At 47.8% G+C, this 18,478-nt stretch overlaps 2 protein-coding genes across 3 annotated transcripts; one reads left to right on the top strand and one right to left on the bottom strand.

Moving 5' to 3' along the window:
- The first annotated feature begins 1,851 nt into the window (after positions 1-1,851).
- Positions 1,852-18,213, top strand: Tspan1 (tetraspanin 1). Of its 2 annotated transcripts, XM_090334938.1 has the most exons (9): positions 1,852-1,949; positions 9,938-10,089; positions 12,580-12,644; positions 15,195-15,401; positions 15,612-15,686; positions 15,780-15,878; positions 15,966-16,121; positions 16,216-16,299; positions 17,233-18,213. In XM_090334938.1, exons 3-9 carry the CDS (start codon positions 12,588-12,590, stop codon positions 17,278-17,280), a joined length of 726 nt encoding a protein of 241 aa, XP_090191064.1. In that variant the 5' UTR covers positions 1,852-1,949; positions 9,938-10,089; positions 12,580-12,587; the 3' UTR covers positions 17,281-18,213. The 2 variants fall into 2 exon arrangements, with proteins under 2 accessions (XP_090191064.1, XP_090191063.1); XM_090334937.1 differs by lacking the exons at positions 1,852-1,949; positions 9,938-10,089 and adding an exon at positions 12,042-12,172.
- On the bottom strand, positions 5,116-5,782 carry P3r3urf (PIK3R3 upstream open reading frame). Its single transcript, XM_090334939.1, has 2 exons — positions 5,533-5,782; positions 5,116-5,248 (listed from the first exon to the last, which is right to left on the bottom strand). The coding sequence occupies exons 1-2, from the start codon at positions 5,762-5,764 to the stop codon at positions 5,205-5,207; spliced, it is 276 nt and encodes a 91-aa protein (XP_090191065.1). The 5' UTR covers positions 5,765-5,782; the 3' UTR covers positions 5,116-5,204.
- Positions 18,214-18,478: the final 265 nt, after the last annotated feature.

Here is an 18,478-nt window from a genome sequence, read left to right as displayed (position 1 = left end):
AGTGAACTCAGGGCCTGAGCATTGTCCTCAGGCTTTCCTCAAGGCTAGTAGAGCTCTACCACTTGAGCCACAGTATTGCTTCCATCTTTTCTACATATGTAGTACCAAGGAATCAAACCCAGGTCTTTGTGCATCCTAGGCACGCACTCTATCACTAGGCCAAAACTCCTGGTCCCTCACATCTGTTTTTAAAAATGATGTTTAGTGAATTTAATGAATTTTGTTAACATAGTGACAATGGCACTCACTTGAGTGAGTTTATGTTTTCTACAAATTGCACACAACTCAGCCCTGGTCCTTCTATGAGTTCAGAGAGTCAAAGGACAGCTAGGTGGGAGAGGAGTTCCCACTTTTTCTGGGGCCATAGGGCAATCCAATACTAGCTAGCACTCGGACCACTCACTTTTATCTAACCCCTCATTTGAGAGTCAGCATCTGAAGATACAGAAAAAGCAGGCTCTTTTACATCCGCTCTTGGCCAGCCCTAGGACCCAGGGGAAGAAAATGTATTGGGAGACTGAATGGTGGCTTAGCATAGGAGGAAGAGTTAAGCACTGGGCAAGAAGCCAGCGAAGGAGACATGGAGATTCCCTAGGGAATGTGGTTGCCTTCTTCAGAGGTGAGGAAGGAACAGAGGCCGGAAGTGCGGGTGTGGGTGAGGGCACCAGTAAGGGTGGGGTGGCCGGTAGTGCATTGTAGAGTTAGAGCTGAGCTTCCGGTTATTGACCCCATTATTAGTAACAAGGGACCTCCAGCCTGGCACCCCAGGGACTGTCTGGTCTGGGACTGTATTCAGAGTTAGTCACTTCAGAGTCCATCTGTCCTGAGTCAGATTCCCAGAAAAAGAAAAGAAAAAGAAAAAACTGGAGGGCAGGAGCTGTGGGGTGGGGAACCTGAGCCCCTTCCTGGATTGAGGCCAAGAAAGGGGCTAGAACTTTCTCAAGGATCACACCAGGGGGTTGGGATAAACTGGGACTGGAACTCTAGAATCCTGCCAGGTTCTACCCAGAACTGACTTTCCTTCATTCTAAGGAGTCCCAGAATTATAAAAGGTCCCCAACCATACAGTTGATGGTAGAAGAATTGATTGGCTCTAGGCCACCTCCTAGGAATAGTCTGGACCCCTTCCTCCAGTGTTGCAGTTGTGGCTGAAGCTGCCAAACCCGATTTTCCGGTGTCTGCCTGTGGCTGGCTGGAGCAGGAAGCCCTCTTTCCTGGCATTGGACCCTAAGGGCCACCATCCTCCTCCCCCTCTCTCTGCTTCCACAGCCTCCTGGCTTGTGCTTCCTGCACCTGTTCCAGCAGTCCCGTGCACCACCCTTTCCTCCTCCACCTGCCTGCCATCTCCCCTGGGTTGCCCCCTCCCGGTACCATAAGATCTCGTGGTGTTTCTCTCTAGGCATGTTTGCTCTTTTGTAGAAGGAAGTGTCCACCTGCTTCCCTTGAAAAGACTGAGGTGGGGGAGTCTGTTCAAAGAAAACAGGAGTATGAATGGCAGGTGGTCCACCATTCATATGGAGGGTGGGTGCTGTCTCCAGAGCAGAGCCTGGGGATCAGAAGGGGTGTTGGTAGAAATCTGGAGGTTTGGTTGCTGGGATGGAGGGGGTAAGGTAATGGGGTATGCTCCTTGGTTAGAATACCATCCCAGACTTAATGCCCCAGACTCAATTCCCAGTGTTCAAAGCCCACAGTTTAGTCAGTCTCCCACTGAGTTGGAAAGCCCCAGGAGGAACTTCCATTGTCCGGCTCACCAGTCTGTCTTATCACCAGAACTTAGCACCTTTGTGAGGCAAGCTGCAGACTGGAAGACAGAGGCATCAGAGGCTTCTGCTCCAGGTAGCCTGGAGGCTCAAGCCTCCTCGGTGGCCTGGGAGCACTGTGTCCTCAGCTCCAGGGAATTCTGGCAAGATGAGAGAGAATGATGTATCCAGTCATCTTAAACTGTGGTGGTGAGTCCCTCTGACTGCTGCTGTCTGACTCTAAGAGACTGAAGGGAGAAGAGAATTGGGAACCTGGAGGGGGAGGGATGTGGAGGAACCATCTTTGCAGATGGAACTAAAAATAGCTGGAAGAGATGATGTCATCGAGTTCCCACAGCTTAGCTCCCCCTTCCCATGCACACACATACACTCACACACACACACACTGGCTCCAAGACAGATACCCACAGACACAAGCATGAGCACGCAAGCACACTTGCACGTGAATACACACACACACACACACACACACACACACACACACACACACACACACACACTGGGACTTCTGAGTCCTAAGGCTGCAGGGGCAGGGAAGTCTGGTGAGTGTGTGTGTGTGTATGTTTCCATGAGTGATTGTGTGTGTGTGTGTGTGTGTCTATATGCTTGTGTACTTGTATGCTTGTCTGTGTCTGCTCATTTGAAGGCATGCATGTGCATTGTCACATGTATCCTGGAAAGCAGTTTTGTGGGGGCTCTATATGCTTTCCTGTCTGTATCAGGTGCCTGCCTGATGAGTGTGTTTGCTGCTTTGTGTGTCTGTAAATCCTCTTGCATTTACATGTCTGCATTTCTTTGTGGACTGTGTATGTAGAGACGCGTTTGTGAGCTGCGCACACTGGCCCAGCCACCTTTCAGCTCTGGCTGAGCCACCCTTTCCCATGATGCAAGAAGCTGCACCCTCACCCCATCCCAGCTTTGTCCAGGCACAGGTGTTTCAGTGAATTCTCCACCCCACGCCTCCCTTCAGGGTCCTAGTCTGGGCCAAGCCATAGAGTAGTTGCCCTTAAACATTATTCATTTTTCTCTCACAGCTTGCACAGGACATTAGCCAGGCATTTTGAACCCCAGGGGCCAGACTACCTAAAGTCTCAGCGTTCACTCCACCCTATCTCACCCGCAAGGCATCACATTAACAACAGAGAGACCCTCACGAAACTCCCAGCTGGTAAGTCGCAGTCCCGTGCAGATATTCCACAGTAACCCAGTTATACCCGGGCACACACTCAGAAATCCAAATGGAAAATCCCCAGGTCAGAGAGCTTCACCACCCTCCCTGCTTTCTGGGCTCAACCTCAGTCTTGCCCCACCCCCCTAAGCGGCCCCAGCCCAGCTGCCAGTCCCGGAAAACACTGACCTCAAACGATGGCTGTGGGGCTGAAGGTGATATAGCTTCTTTGGAAATTATCCATTCTGTATCCCCTCCTCTCCTACCTCCGAGCTTCTCCCATCCCCCGCCTGACCTTCATTCTTCTTGGCAGAGTGGAAGCTATGGGGTGCTGGTGCCCTCCGAAGCGATCCTGACACTCACAGCGGGCGACAGAGGCACAGTCAGTCACATGTGCCTGTCTCCCACTCTCCTGTTACACACACACACACCCCAGCAGCCACATCTGCATCGCCACCATCACAGACTTACAGAGGCACACCTCATTGTTTATTTTGTGCTTTTGTGCCTGTCCTGGGGCTTGATCTCAGGGACTGGGCACCGTACTAAGCTTCTTTGCTAAAGGCCAGTGCTCTACTGTTTGAGACATAGCTCCACTTCTGGCTGTTTAGGTAGTTAATTGGAGATGAAAATGTCCAGGCTCTGGTGGCTATACCTGTAATTCTAGATACTCAAGAGGTTGAGGTCTGAGAATTGCAGTTTGAAGTCAGCCTGGCCTGGGCACTGTCCTTGAGCTTTCCTCAAAAATAGCACTCTTGGGGTTGGGGATTTAGCTCAGTGGAAGAGCCCTTTCCTGGCAAGTGTAAGACCCTGAGTTTGGTCCTTAGCTCTGGTAAAAAAAAAAAAAAATAGCACTCTACCACTTGAGCTACAGTACTTTACTGGCTTTTTCTGTGTATATGGTACCGGGGAATGGAATACAGGGCTTTGTGCATGTTAGACAAGCACTCTACAACTAGGCCACACTCTTGGCCTCGGGGAGACTTTTTTTTGTGTGTGTGGGTCATGGGGCTTGAATTCCGCCTGGGCGCTGCCCCTAAGGTCTTCAGCTCAAGGCTACTGCCCTACCCTTGAACCAAGTCCCACTTTCCGTTTTCTAATGGTTAATTGAAGATAAGGTACTTTTGTGCCTGGGCTGGCTTTGAACCTTGATCCTCAGATTTCAGCCTCCAGAGTAGCTACGATTATAGGCGTAAGCCACCAGCACTAGGCCCTCGGTGAGACTTTTTTTTTCATACATTTTTTATTGTAATTAATAGAAGGGTTACATGATATTTGCTAGATAGATGGTGCATTAATTCCCATACATTGATACCCTTTCACATGTCTTGGTCCCCATTTCCCTCCCCCCCACCCTCACCCTTAGTGAGACTCTTATCTCCAATTAACTACCAGAAAACCAGAAGTGGCACTGTGACTCAAAGTGGTAGAGTGCTAGCCTTGAGTGAAAAAGCTCAGGGACAGTGCCAGGCCCTGAGTGTAAGCCCTATGACCAACGGGGTCATAGGGGTAGGGGTAGGACTTAGGGGTAGGAGGTAGGAGTGGGGAGAGTCTCTGGGCTTTTCTTGCTAGGACTGATATCAAACTATAATGTCAGATCTCAGCCTCCTGAGAAGCTACGATTACAGGCATGAGTCACTGGTGGCCAGCTGCATGAGGTTTGGGGTTGTTTTTAAGTCTTATCGTTCTTTGTTCTGTGCGTCCCTGTACCCCCACAGAGAGCCTTCACAGTACCATGGGAATGTAAAGTAGAAGAGCCCCCATCTCACTGGGGAGATGAAGAGCTGAAGCCAGTTGGGTGCCAATGGCTCATGCCTGTAATCCTAGCTACTCAGGAGGCTGAGATCTTCAGATCGCAGCTCAAAGGCAGCACAGGCAGGAAAATCCATGAGACTCTTATCTCCAATTAAGCACCAAAAAGCCAGAAGAAGAGCTGTGGCTCAAGTGGTAGAGCATTAGCTTTGAACAAGAAAACTCTGGGACAGTTCCTCAGCCTTAGTACTATAGCACACCTCCCCCACAAGCTGAGGCCAAAGATGGCATGTGTGTAGCTGACCTTGTCCTGTCCTTCCAGTGACTGACTGGTCTCTGCTCTCTCCTTGATTCCTGTGTCTTGGAGTATTCAACCCCCAGGCCAGCCCTCACTCCCCACATAGTTGTCTGGAAACCCCTTAGGATGGAGCAAAGTAACTTGAACAGAATGATTGTATTTGTGGTTTACCACTCAAGACCTATTGGAGCAGCAGGTCCAAAGCAAGCCACGCTTCTGGGCATTTCTAGAGGATCAGAAAGCTCCCAGGTTGACAGAGATGTCTGAGAACTGAGAGAAAGGAGAAGGGGGTGAGGAAATAGCATTACTGGAACCTCTCCTACCCCTTGGATTCATTCAAACCTTCATCTGTAGCCACCCCATCCTCCATCAATGCTGAAGCATTTGAGGGTACTGCCTCAACAATTCCATGTCTTTAGGATGTATTCCCCAAATTTCCCCTTACAGAGCTTAAGCAGGACAAGGGGAAAGTTCAGTGGCCTTTTGTTTACCAACACCCCCACCTCCACCAGTTGAGCCACAGGATACTTCATCTCCTTTACCCCTCCACTAACCTCGAGGTGAGAGGATCCACACGCTGGTGGTAGCAGTGTGGGTATTTCTAAGGTTTGTGGTCATGGTGCCAAGACTGGTGGCAGCTGGAGCTTGAGGTTTCTGCTGGTATGTTCTGTAGCTACGCTTGAACATCTTGGGGACCCGGGGCCGAGGACAGCCCATACCCGGCCTGGGGTATGGGGAACTCATGCCCCGGGGCCGGGGGGCACGAAGAAGCCGTGAGGGCCCCATGAATGTTAACTGCTGCTGAAGTGGGTTTGAGGCATGCTACTTAAGTCAGGGTAGCTGAGGCCTCTGTGACATAAGGAGCCTGCCCTTTATTACAGGTATCTGCCCCCCACACCCAGGTCAAGATGCCTCCCAACCCTCCTCCGTGGGTTAATCCAAGAGCCATACAACCTCACTTTGGCCCTTTGGGAAAGGGACGCTAGCTCCCAGGAAGGGAAATCCCTTTTTTCACACATTTATTTTGAAGAAGATTAACAGATTTATTGAGCTATGTACTATGTACTAGACACTATATGCAGTACTTTACAATTATTAACTTGAGCAAAGGAAGCTCAGGGATAGTACCCATGCCCTGAGTTTAAGCCCCAGGACTGGCAAATTAAAACAAACAAAAACCACAAAAACTGGCTGATGCTGGTGGTTCATGCTTGTAATCCTAGCTACTCAGGAGGCTGAGATCTAAGGGTCTTGGTTCAGGAAAGTCTATGAGACTCTTATCTCCAAGTAAGCACCAAAAGAGCCAGAAGTAGAACTGTGGCTCAGGTGGTAGAGTGCTAGGCTTGAGCAAAAGAAACTGGAGAATTGCAACACCCAAACCCTAAGTTTAAGACCTAAGTCCTGGGGCCGGGAGTTTGGCCTAGTGGTTAAAGTGCTTGCCTAGCATGCATGAAGACCTGGGTTCGATTCCTTGGTACCACATACATAGAAAAAAGCCAGAAGTGGTGCTGAGGCTCAAGTGGTAGAGCTCTAGCCTTGAGAAAGTCCAAGGACATTGCTCAGGCCCTGAGCTCAAGCCCAGTACTGGCAAAAAAAAAAAAAAAAAAAAAAAAAGACCTAAGTCCTGGGCACGCATATGCGCATGCGTGCATACACACACACACACACACACACACACACACACACACACACACACACACACTCACATACAAACTCACTCACACAGGATTGAACCAATTGGGTATTGGTGGTTAAGGCCTATGATCATAGCTATTCAGGCAACTGAGCTGATCTAAGGATCTCAGTTCTAAGCCATCTCTGGGCAGAAAGGACTGTGAAATTCTTATCTCCAGGGAACAAGCAAAAAGCTGGAAGTGCCAAAGGAGAGTGCTAGACCCTGAGTTCAAGATGCAGTACCAGTACTATTTAAACAAAGAAAGAAACACTGAACCATGACTGTTATGGGAACTCCCCAGATACCTGTCACACTCTAGTCACAACACTGTGCCAAATGATCAACACATAATGTAGTTCTTATATGTGGAGACATCTTGTATAATAGGTAGTGTTGAGTCATTAACATTGGACTCGTGACCAACAGTACTATCCTGAAGCAAGTTTATCTAATAGATGCATTTTCTTTAAACTCACGCATTCCCTGATGCTTTCTTTGCTTAGAAACACAAAACATTACTTCAGCATTATTCCTTGGAGCCATTTGAGCCAGCAAAACCAATTTAAAAAATCAAAAAAGCAGGAGTTTGGCCTAGTGGTAGAGGGCTTGCCTAGCATGCATGAATACCCGGGTTCGAGTCCTCCGTACCACATACATAGAAAAAAGCTGGAAATGGTGCTGAGGCTCAAGTGGTAGAGCTCTAGCCTTGAGAAAGTCCAAGGACAGTGCCCAGGCTCTGAGCTCAAGGCCAGGACTGGGGGGAAAAAAAAATCACGAAAATGTGGAAAACATATGATATAAATAAACTATCAAAAGAACATCTGGGGGCCGGGAGTTTGGCCTAGTGGTTAAAGTGCTTGCCTAGCATGAGCGAAGACCCGGGTTCGATTCCTTGGTACCACATACATACAAAAAAGCTGGAAGTGGTGCTGAGGCTCAAGTGGTAGAGCTCTAGCCTTGAGAAAGTCCAAGGACAGTGCTCAGGCCCTGAGCTCAAGCCCAGGACTGGCAAAAAAAAAAAAAAGAACATCTGGGGGCCAGGAGTTTGGCCTAGTGGTTAAAGTGCTTGCCTAGCATGCACGAAGACCCAGGTTCGATTCCTTGGTACCACATACATAGAAAAAAGCCGGAAGTGGTGCTGAGGCTTAAATGGTAGAGTGCTAGCCTTGAGAAAGTCCAAGGACAGTGCTCAAGCCCTGAGTTCAAGCCCAGGAATGCAAAAAAAAAAAAAAACAAAACGAACATCTGGGACCTGGGAGTTTAGCCTAGTGGTAGAGTGCTTGCCTAGTATGCACGAAGACCTGAGTTCGATTCTTTGGTACCACATACATTGAAAAACCTAGAAGTGGTGCTGTGGCTCAATTGGTAGAGCTCTAGCCTTGAGAAAGCCCAAGGACCATGCTCAGACCCTGAGTTCAAGCCCCAGGACTGGTAAAAATAAATAAATAAAATAAAATAAATTTTACTGAGGAGTTGAATGTTTTGGGGGGTGGGGGTGTTGGGGATTGAACTCTGGGCCTGGGCACTGTCCCTGAGCTCTTCAGCTCAAGGCTACTTCCCTATCCCTTGAGCCACAGCCCCACTTCTGATTTTCTAGTAGTTAATTGGAGATAAGAGTCTCACCAACTTTAGTGCCCAGATTGGCTTTGAACCAAGATCCTCAGATCTCAGCCTCCTGAGTACCTAGGATTTACAGGTGTGAACCACCACACCCAGCTTGAGTAGTTGAATTTATAGATATAAAATCCATGAGTAATGAGGATAAATTACAGAAACAAGGTCAGTGAAATCACACAGTTAGAAGTGGGTGGGGCTCCAAGCCATAATAACCAAGGTCAAAATCCCAAAGGATTTACCTTGCTGTTCTACAAGCATGTATGCATTCTGGATGTTTGCTTCCAACTTCATATGCCCTGGGGACCAGAGACATAAATAAAGGTAACCTGGTCCACATTGTTTCTGAGAAGAAAGAGAAAGCTATGTAGATGGAAGACTATCCCCACTTTTTTCCCCTTTCTTGTAGATACTGGCAGTTTAGTGGCTCTGATCTGTACTGCACTTTGGACTTGTCCTTTGTCCTGATGCATCTCAGTCCTCTTCCTCTCCCTCCAATTTCCTTCACAGCCTCTATCTTCCATCCTTCAGGAGTTTGCTTAGAGACCGGGGCCCTCAGTATCCTATCCTTTGGCAGACCTCTCCCTCCCTGTCTCTAGTCTCTTCCCATTCTCAGTCTTCAAATATGACTTTGCTCCTACCAGCCTTTAGACACTATAATATGAGTGTCCTTGCCCCTGCCTGTCTTCTTCCTCTGTTCCTGACCAAAGCCTCCTCCCCAGTGACTTGTGGGATCCAGATTCACTTGACTCCCTAGATTATGGTAAACAGAGACTGATGGGTTGAATTATGATATGGTCTCCTCCTCCTCCTCCTCCTCCTCCTCCTCCTCCTCCTTCTTTTTGTCAGTCATGGAACTTGAACTCTGGGCCTGGGCATTGTCCCTGAGCTCTTCAGTTCTAGGCCAGTGCTCTACCACTTTGAGCCATAGTACCACTTCTGGTTTTCTGGTGGTTAATTGGAGATAAAAGTCTTAGACACTTTTGTTCCTGAGATGGCTCTGAATTGTGGTCCTCAGATCTCAGTCTCCTGAGTAGTTAGTATTACAGGTATGAACCACCAATGCCTGGCTTATTACTTTATTTTTATAGTAATATTCTGTTTGTTTATTTCTTTGTTACTGGTCCTGAGGCTTGAACACAGGGCCTGGGTGCTGCCCTTGGGGTGTTTTGCTCAAAGCTGGTACTATACCACTTGAGCCATAACTCCACTATTGGCTTTTTGGTAGTTAATTGCAGATAAGAGTCTCATGGACTTTGCTGATTGTGCTGACTTTGAACCACAATCCTCAAATCTTAGTCTTCTGAGTTGCTTGGGTTATAGGTGTGAGCCACCAGCACCCTGCCCTTTACCTTTCTGTGCCTCCATTTTCTCAAAGCTAAAAAGGGGATTATGAAGAAAGTTTATTTCACAGGATTGTCATGAAGTAATACTTCACACACACACACATACAGAAAGTTTTAAAAAAATCATAACATGTGCTGTACTAGCTCATCTGTAATCTTTTTTCTTTTTAGATGATATCCCACTATGTGGCTCAGATTGGTCTTGAGGTTGTGAGCTCAAGTGGTTCTCCTGGCTCAGCCTTCAGATAGCTGGCACTATAGCTATGAACTACTGTGCCTAGCTTATAATCTATAATACTATCTTCTCTTCTCTTGTCTCTTTAGATGCCTTCTGCCACACAAAAATGACACATTTAGAAATCTACTTCCTTAGATGAATGGATCAAGAAGATGAATTCTATGCTGCCATCAGAAAGAATGACATCACCCCATTCATAAGGAAATGGAAAGACTTGGAAGAAATCATATTACGTGAAGTAAGCCAGACCCAAAGGAACATAGGCTCCATAATTTCCCTCATTTGTAATAATTAGTACACACCTAGGACTCTTCTAGCAGAGGATTACAGTAGCTCAAAAGCTATATACATAAGGTCATATAGGATGAGACTAAAGGAAATGAACTCTAGGATATGGAAACAAGAGGTTTATCTGTGTGATTATTGTTCTTAATGTACTATGGTATTTTTTTCCTCTTTTTTCCCCCTTATAGTTAACCTTGCACTAACCTAGCATGTGATAAGCCAGGGTTCAGTCCCCAGCACTATACAGCAAGCACACATACTCCATAACACATACACATTCCAAAATCTGCTTCTACATTCCACAGCCCCTCTTGCAATGCTGCTCTCCCTTTGTCTTTACTCTGAGCTCAATTCTTCATGTTCCAGAAGAGGGAAAAAAATTCTAAACAAAATACTCAATAACAGCCAGGTGCTGTAATCCTAGCTACTCTGGAGGCTGAAATCTGAGGATCTCCATTCAAAGCCAGCCCGAACACTAAAATCTGTGAGACTATTATCTCCAATTAGCCACTAGAAAACTGGAAGTGGTGCTGTGGCTCAAGTGGTAGGGCAATAGCCTTGAGCTGAAGAGCTCAGGTAAAATGCCCAGGCCCAGAGTTCAAGCCCCACTACCGACTGAAAAAACAAAACAAAAAAAAACAAACAAACACAAAAACCAGAAAACAAATAAACAAAAAAAATCTCAGTAACAGCTGGGTGGTGGTGACTCACTCCTGCAATCCTAGCTACTCAGAGGCTGAGATCTGAGAATTTTGGTTTGAAAACAGCTCAGGAAGGAAATGTCTGCAAGACTCTTCTCACCAATTACCATCAAAAAAAACTGGAAGTGGAGCTGTGGCTCAAGGGGTACTAACCTTGAGCACAAAGGCTCAGGGACAGGGCCCAGGCCTCAGTTCAAGCCTCACAATCACAACCCCTCTTAAAAAAAAAAAATCAAACAAACACACACAAACTCATCAACTGTTCTGTTGTACAGGCCAGCAAACAGGCTTAGAAGTCCTTAGGGTTCCACGGTTGAGAAATGACAAAACCGTGAATGGAGTGTATGGTCTGAATTGAGGCTTTCCTACAGAAACAGACTCGCATGTGCACACACACACACACACACACACACACACACACACACACACGTGCGCGCGCACCAGGAATGATGGGGGATTACAAAGCCTTGGAACAGGGTGACTCCTTCCTGGGACCATGGTGACACCTGCTGGCAGCAAGGGAAAGTATGTAGAGCGCTAGGAGACATGAAGGGGGGGAAATAAAGGTGGGAAGGAGAAAAGAGAGAGCAGGAAAGAAGGGAGGAGAAAAATGGGGAAGTTGAAGACTAGTCATCATGTGCAATCCAGAGATGAGAGCAGAAGCTGCTAAAGTTTACCTTGGTCATTTCCTCAAAAAGCATGTGCCTGTGTGTGTGTGTGCACACGCGCGTGTGCGCGCGCGCGCGTGTGTGTGTGTGTATGTGTGTGTGTGTGTGTACACACACAAGCACAAGATCGTGAATGCATAGTGTCAGTTAGGAGCAAGAGTAGATGTTTATAGATATTACTGTGTATTTGATATGTGGCTATATGGATGGCAGACATCACACAAGGCTGGAGGAGGGTTTAGCAAGTAGAGAGTCACAAGCAAATGTACACTATCATTCGGAGTGCACACAGAAGTTCTGTGAGGCTACTTGCCCTACCCCCTAGGCTTCTCCCCTTCTTGAGATCTGGAGAGACCTAGCCCAGGGGTGGCATCTCTGGGTGGAGGCCTTCTGGGTGGTGCAGTGTGTACCGGGTACAGATCTCCAGGCAGTAGAGGGCAGCAAGGGCCAGGGGAGGTTGATTGGTCATGGGTGGGGCCAGAAGGTGGGCGGGCCAAAGCTGGTTTGTAAAGCTCCTGCCCTACCTGGGGGTAAGCAGTGGTGTGTGAGAGCCAGCCTGTCCTTGTGCCAGGCCACTGAGTGGCAGATTCCTGGAGCAGCTTTTGTCCCTTCTGGAACCTCAGCAGATTCTCCTCGGAACTTTCTGCCAAGAGCCCTGACTGAGCAGGTGATGGCATAGGATAGAGATGATCTTATAGAGAAACATCTATCTGGAAGTGGGTTTAGGTAACAAGAAGGGTGTGGAGTTGGTGTGGAAAGGGACACCAGGACAGACAGGTGTTAGGGAAGGGCATGAAGTAACCTGCTGTGTGAGAGACAGACTTGGGGTGCCCTGCAGGAACCTCAGGTGTCAGGATTTGAGAGGTAGGTGCTGGCGAGGGTGTGAACTGTACTGGGGAGTACAAGTAACAGGAGCGAACTGATAAAGCACCCTGGCAGGGTGCAGGTGGAGGGAAAGCTTGGTGAGACATGGAGACAGAATGCTAGAGCCTGGTAAGTCAGGGTCCAGAAGGGAGGGGCAGCTCAGGATCGGTGGGGGCCTAGAATCCTAACTAGAACATGTCTGCCTCCCAGGAGTCACCATGCAGTGCTTCAGCTTCATCAAGGTCATGATGATCCTCTTCAACATGCTCATCTTTGTAAGTATGGAGATTGGGGTCCTCTGGGGCTCTCCTACCGGAGCAGGTCACCATCTGAGCAGAGTCCAGGCTGGAGAGTGGGAGGCTGCTGTGCTCTGACTCTGCCCTGTACACGGGGAACAGGGAGTAAAGATGGCATGGAGACGCTTAGGGCATCTTTTCCCTCTCTGGAAGTTTCAGCCCAGGCTCACAGCAGCACAGGATAAGTCATCAGAAGCGATTCTTCTTTTTGTATAGGCATTTGGGGTTTGGAGTTCACTAAGTTCACCTAATTCAAAAGGCAACTCAGTGGCACTGGTATGAAGGGAGGAATTGAGAGTCTGTGTCTCCTCGAAGCAAAGGAGACAGCCCTTATTTATTCAACGAATACTCTCCACAGAGACTAGGCTAGTTGCTAGGAGAAAAAGCAAAATTTGTCCTCAAAAGTCTGAGGTCCAAGCTGAGCGCTGGTGGCTCATACCTGTAATCCTAGCTATTCAGGAGGCTGAGATCTGGGGATCACAGTTCAAAGCCAGCCCAAGTGTTCACGTTTAGTAAGGTGTCTAGGCAGATAATTGCAAATTGGTAATGTCTATATTTCACATAGGGCTAAGTGAGCCTACCCAGAGGGGCTTGAATCCAGTCTGCTAAGAGACTATTTCCTGGAGGAAGTAGTTGAAGCTGGGAATTTGCATTGGGTGGGGAAGCTAGTTGAAGCATATATAAAGTCCCAGAGATCATGAAACTTGATATTGTTTAGAAAACCAGGAACAGATTGGACAGAGCATGTTTGTGAAGCTAAGCAATGAGGCGTAAGTCCTGGAGATAGGGATGGAGATAAGAAGAAACAGACAAAGCAACCAAAGGACAGAACCCTAGGATAGTGACTGAAAGGGAGAGGAAAGGCCCAGAGACAGAGAGGTCTTAGAAATGATACATGTAGGAAGTGGCTGTCTCCCAGGCAGCTGTGTCCCTATTGGAGACACAGCTCAGGTCTGGGGATACTTGAAAGTCATGCTCTCCTAAGTGGCCAATGAAGACATTGAAATGTGGACAAGCACTCAAGGAAAGTGACCTCTGGGAAAGTTGGATTATTAGGGAGCAATAATAGGAACAATAGGAGGAAAACAAAGAAAGCAAGCCAGAAATCAGAGAGGCCAAAGAGGTCAGGCCTGTGAACTGTCATTGGATTTAGCATATGATGTCAGAGCCTCACTTGAGTGGGTTAGAGTGGAAATGTTTAGTGTAGACTGGTTTGGAGAAATTAGACAGGGGAATGGACAGACTGACTCCCGACATGGTCTTCTATTCTTGGGGTGCTTCCTTTGTTTGAGAGGAACGTGCTTTTATTCACATATCTAGAGAAATAGGAATCCGCGGATTTGGAAAGTGAGAGTTCTGGCCAAAGAGAGTTAAAGGTAGATCTGGTTTGGTTTCTGGCCTCTGTTGCCCAGGCCTTGCCAGGCTGGGCAGAGCAGGGTAAAGAGGCTACGAACTCCTTGAAATTTGACCCTCCAGGCTGAAAGCCCAGCTCTCTATCCTTAGGCAAACATGCCTGGGATCCAGCCACAATGTGTCTGCTCTGCCCTTTTACTCCCCGACCTAGTCCATTTCCTGTACTTTTTTGTGTGTGTGTGCCAGTCCCATGACTTGAATTCAGGCTTGGGTCCTGTCCTTGAGCTCTACCACTTCTGGGTTTTTGGTGGTTGATCAGAGATGAAGTTCTTGGAGGTAGATGACAATAGTTCACATCTACAATCCTAGTTACTTAGAAGGCTGAGATCTGAGGATCACAGTTCAAAACCAGCCATGGCAGGAAAGTCAATGAGACTCTCATCTCCAATAAACTACCCAGAAAAAGCTGGAAGCAATACTATGACTCAAAGTGGTAAAGCATTAGTTTTGAACAAAAGAACCATAATCCTCAGATCTCAGCCTTCTGAGTAATTAAGATTACAGGTGAGTCACTAGCACCTGGCTTGAGCCAGTATCTTTACGAGAAGTTATGGTCCTATTTGCCTCTTTGCTGCCTTTTTTTTCCCTTGGGAGTAAAGGAAGTCTAGATGAATAAAGAGTAGTCCTGGCAGCCAGTCCCAGAAGGGAGTCAAATGGGGCCTTAAGGTGGGTAAAACCCTCAACCTCCGCCCTCTTCAAGGTTGGGAGCAGGTGTAAACCTCAGCCCCGCCTCTGTTACTATGGTGACTGTTGAGTCTGCTAACACTGCCACCCCCCTCTTTCCACCTATCAGAGGACAGAGGCGTTCTAGGTACACACATCCCCGAAAGGAAATGAAGGATTGGGCTCTCACCTGCCTAGCTAGGTGGTAGGTCCCTGGCAACAGTAGTCCAATTCTACCCCAGATCCTGTAGATATTTCTTGAACCCGACATCATTTTTATCTGCTCAGGTACAGAGCCTGGTGGTAGTTTGGAGTGGCCCAGCTCCTGTCTTTCTGACACAGGGTATTTCCCTCCATGGATGATAGGTTAGATTCCCTCACTGAACAAGGAACAAGTTATCACGGCTCACATAGGAACTTCTTGCCAACACTGCCTCATTTCTCTTTCCCCAGCTGTGTGGTGCAGCTCTGTTAGCCGTGGGCATCTGGGTGTCGGTCGATGGGCCATCCTTCCTGAAGATCTTTGGGCCGCTGTCGTCCAGTGCCATGCAGTTTGTCAACGTGGGCTACTTCCTCATCGCGGCTGGCGCTCTGCTCTTTGTTCTTGGTTTCCTGGGATGCTATGGTGCTCAGTCTGAGAACAAGTGCGCTCTCATGATGGTGTGTCAGACCCAGCTCCCCAGGTCCAATACCAAGGGTTCCCTTGCCCTTGACACCAGGTTCTGGGATCCCCAAACCCTAACCTTGGTCTCCAAGGGGTCTCAGCAGATAGGCTTCTTATTATAGGTTAGAATGGGGTAAGGTGGGTTAGTACATGGGGACATAATGTCCTGTCTCTCCCTAAAACTGGTTCCTCTGTTTTCCACTCAGTTCTTCTTCATCCTCCTCCTCATTTTCATTGCTGAGATCGCAGCTGCTGTGGTTGCCTTGGTGTATACAACAACGGTGAGGCACTGGGCAAACCCCTGGGAAGTGGGCTGTGGCCTGGAAATAGCTACCTTCCCTATCAGCCTCTAAAGACTGGCCTGCCCCACCCAGGCCGAGCAATTCCTGGCATTACTGGTAGTGCCTGCCATCAGGAAAGACTACGGTTACCAGAATGACTTCACACAAGTGTGGAACTCCACCATGCAAGGGGTAAGGCGGACCAGATGGATTTGAGGAGGAGGAGGTGAGCAGAAAGCAAGACCCCACTGACCACCTCCACATCTTGTCTCTATCTAGCTCAAGTGCTGTGGCTTTAACAACTACACTGATTTTGAGGGCTCACGCTACCTCGAAGAGAATCACGTCATTCCTCCATTTTGTTGTATCAACCCTTTCAACAACACGGAAGAGGAACCTTGTACGTTGGAAAAGGCCCAAAAATTTGCTGTACAGGTATGGGTCAGCAACGGTAGGGTAGGGACTGCTTTAATGTCTCATGGGAATGGAGCGAAGGTTCCAGCAATCAGTGCTCTTTCCCTTTCCTTAGGGTTGCTTCAAGCAGCTTTTGCATGACATTCAAACCAATGCAATCATTGTGGGTGGTGTGGCGGCTGGAATTGGAGGCCTGGAGGTAAGCCAAATAAAGAGATTTGGGAGTTGGGCATCAATCTCCATCAGACCTGGGCTGCTGGGCCCTTCTTTAAGGCCTCTCTGGCAAAGCATCAGTGGCTCTCATCTGCAATCCTAAGTTCTCAGGAGGCTGAGATCTGAAAATCCAGTTTGAAGCCAGCTGGGACAGGAAAGTCTGTGAGATTCTTTCTCTCCAATTAACCACCAAAAAGCTGGAAATGGAACTATGGCCCAAGTGGCAGAGTGCTAGTGTTGAGTAAAAAAAATTAAGGGATAGGGGCCGGGAGTTTGGCCTAGTGGTAGAGTGCTTGCCTAGCATGCACAAAGACCTAGGTTTGAATCCTCGGTACCCCACATACATAGCAAAAAGCCGAAGTGGTGCTGAGGCTCAAGTGGTAGAGTGCTAGCCTTGAGAAAGTCCAAGGACAGTGCTCAAGCCCTGAGCTTAAGTCCAGGACTGGCAAAAAAAAAAAAAAAATTAAGGGATAGATCTTAGGCAGAGTTCAAGCTCTAATACACACACACACACACACACACACACACACACACACACACAGCACACACACAAAACAACAATAACAACAAAAACCACGCTTAGTACTAGGGATCAAACCCAGGGCATGTTCATTTTAAAGACTTATCCAACCCTGGAGATAGTTTTCTGTTTGTTTGTTTGTTTTCTTTTTTGCCAGCCCTGGGCTTGAGCTCAGGGCCTGAGCACTGTCCTTGGACTTTTTTCTATGTATGTGGTACCGAGGAATCGAACCCGGTCTTCATGCATGCTAGGCAAGCACTTTAACCACTAGGCTAAACTCCCGGCCCCTGGAGATAGACGTCTAAGAGAAGTTTATGGAGGGGTGGGGGCAGGAAACAGATCAGTCCTTGACAATCCCAATCATGTCCTCTAATCTCTCCCTGTTCCTCCTCTACACAGCTGGCTGCCATGATTGTATCCATGTATCTGTACTGCAATATGAAATAAATCTGCTACTGCCTCCGCCACTGCTGCTGCCACGATGGAACTGGGAAGAGGTGCATTGGCAAAGCCAGGCAGAATGGGAATGAAATCTAAGTGTCACTTGGACTGGAGTGGCTCTGACTTTATTGCTCCAGATTGGGACTAAATAGGAATGAACTCTTTCAGTCTACCTAACTTCTTCTGGGGGAGGGGATGGGGACTACCTGTTCCTGAGCTTTAGGCAGTTAGGTCTTCTGCCCATTCCCTTCTGTTCTTTCAACCCCTGACACTTCCTTAGGCCAAGGGGGGCCTTTTGATGATCCCAGTACTACTGGGAGAAAGAAAGTCACCTTATAGCCTGGGTATATTCAAACTCAGAGGAGCCAGAGGGTCAGAATCTATAAATCAATTAAAATGTTTCCATGTAGATTCTACTTATCTTTGGGGAGAGGGGCTTAGCTTACCTAAACTATTCCTGTAGGACTAATGACTCAGAAGGACAAAAGGGAAGTGGAGTATTTGGGTTCTAAACCTGGGAAGAAATCTAAGAGTGAGGGCCAGGAGAGCACTAAGAAAGTGGGAACTTGAAGCCAGTGGTCTATAATCCTAGCTACTGAGGAGGCTGAGATCTGAGGATCGTGATTCAAAGTCAGCCTGGGAACAAAAGTCCATGAGACTCTTATCCCCAATTAACCACCAGAAAGCTGGAAATGGCACCATGGTTCAACATGGTAGAATAGTTGTCTTGAGCTAAAGAGCTCAGCGACAGCACCCAGGCCTGGAGTTCAAGCCCCACAACCCTCCTTGCCCCCCATAAAAAAAGAACTGAACTGGGTACTAGTGGTACATGCCTGTAATCCTAAATACTCAGGAGATCTGAGGATCACAGTTCAAAGCCAGCCCCAGAAAAAAGGTTAATAGTGTTCTTATCTCCAATAAACCATGTGAAAACTGAAAGTGAAGCTGTGGCTCAAAGTGATAGAATGCTAGTCTTAAGTGAAAAAGTTCAGGGGTAGCTGATGGTGGTTCACACCGGTAATCCTAACTACTCTGGAGGCTGAGATCTGAGGATCAAGGTTCAAAGCCAGCCCGGGCACAAAAGGAACTGAGACTCTTATCTCCAATTAACCTCTAGAAAATGGGAAGTGGGGCTTAGCTCAAGGGTAGGCTGTTAGCTTTGAGCTGAAGAGCTCAGTGACAGTGCCCAGGCCAAGTTCAAGCC

The sequence above is a fragment of the Megascapheus bottae genome, chromosome 6 (assembly GCF_031878675.1).
Source record: "Megascapheus bottae isolate mThoBot1 chromosome 6, mThoBot2.hap1, whole genome shotgun sequence".
Classification (NCBI taxonomy): Eukaryota; Metazoa; Chordata; class Mammalia; order Rodentia; family Geomyidae; genus Megascapheus; species Megascapheus bottae.
This window is presented reverse-complemented; position numbering and strand designations above follow the sequence as displayed.

Bases quoted from the DNA above. Each gene is read 5' to 3' on its own strand.
- P3r3urf (XM_090334939.1), bottom strand. From the start codon at position 5,764: ATGGGGCCCTCACGGCTTCTTCGTGCCCCCCGGCCCCGGGGCATGAGT. The intron at 5,249-5,532 runs GTTAGTGGAGGG...CCTTTCTCTCAG, and splicing joins GTGGATCCTCTCACCTCGAG to TTCTCAGACATCTCTGTCAA.
- Tspan1 (XM_090334938.1), top strand. From the start codon at position 12,588: ATGCAGTGCTTCAGCTTCATCAAGGTCATGATGATCCTCTTCAACATG. The intron at 15,687-15,779 runs GTGAGGCACTGG...TGCCCCACCCAG, and splicing joins CCTTGGTGTATACAACAACG to GCCGAGCAATTCCTGGCATT. The intron at 15,879-15,965 runs GTAAGGCGGACC...GTCTCTATCTAG, and splicing joins GGAACTCCACCATGCAAGGG to CTCAAGTGCTGTGGCTTTAA.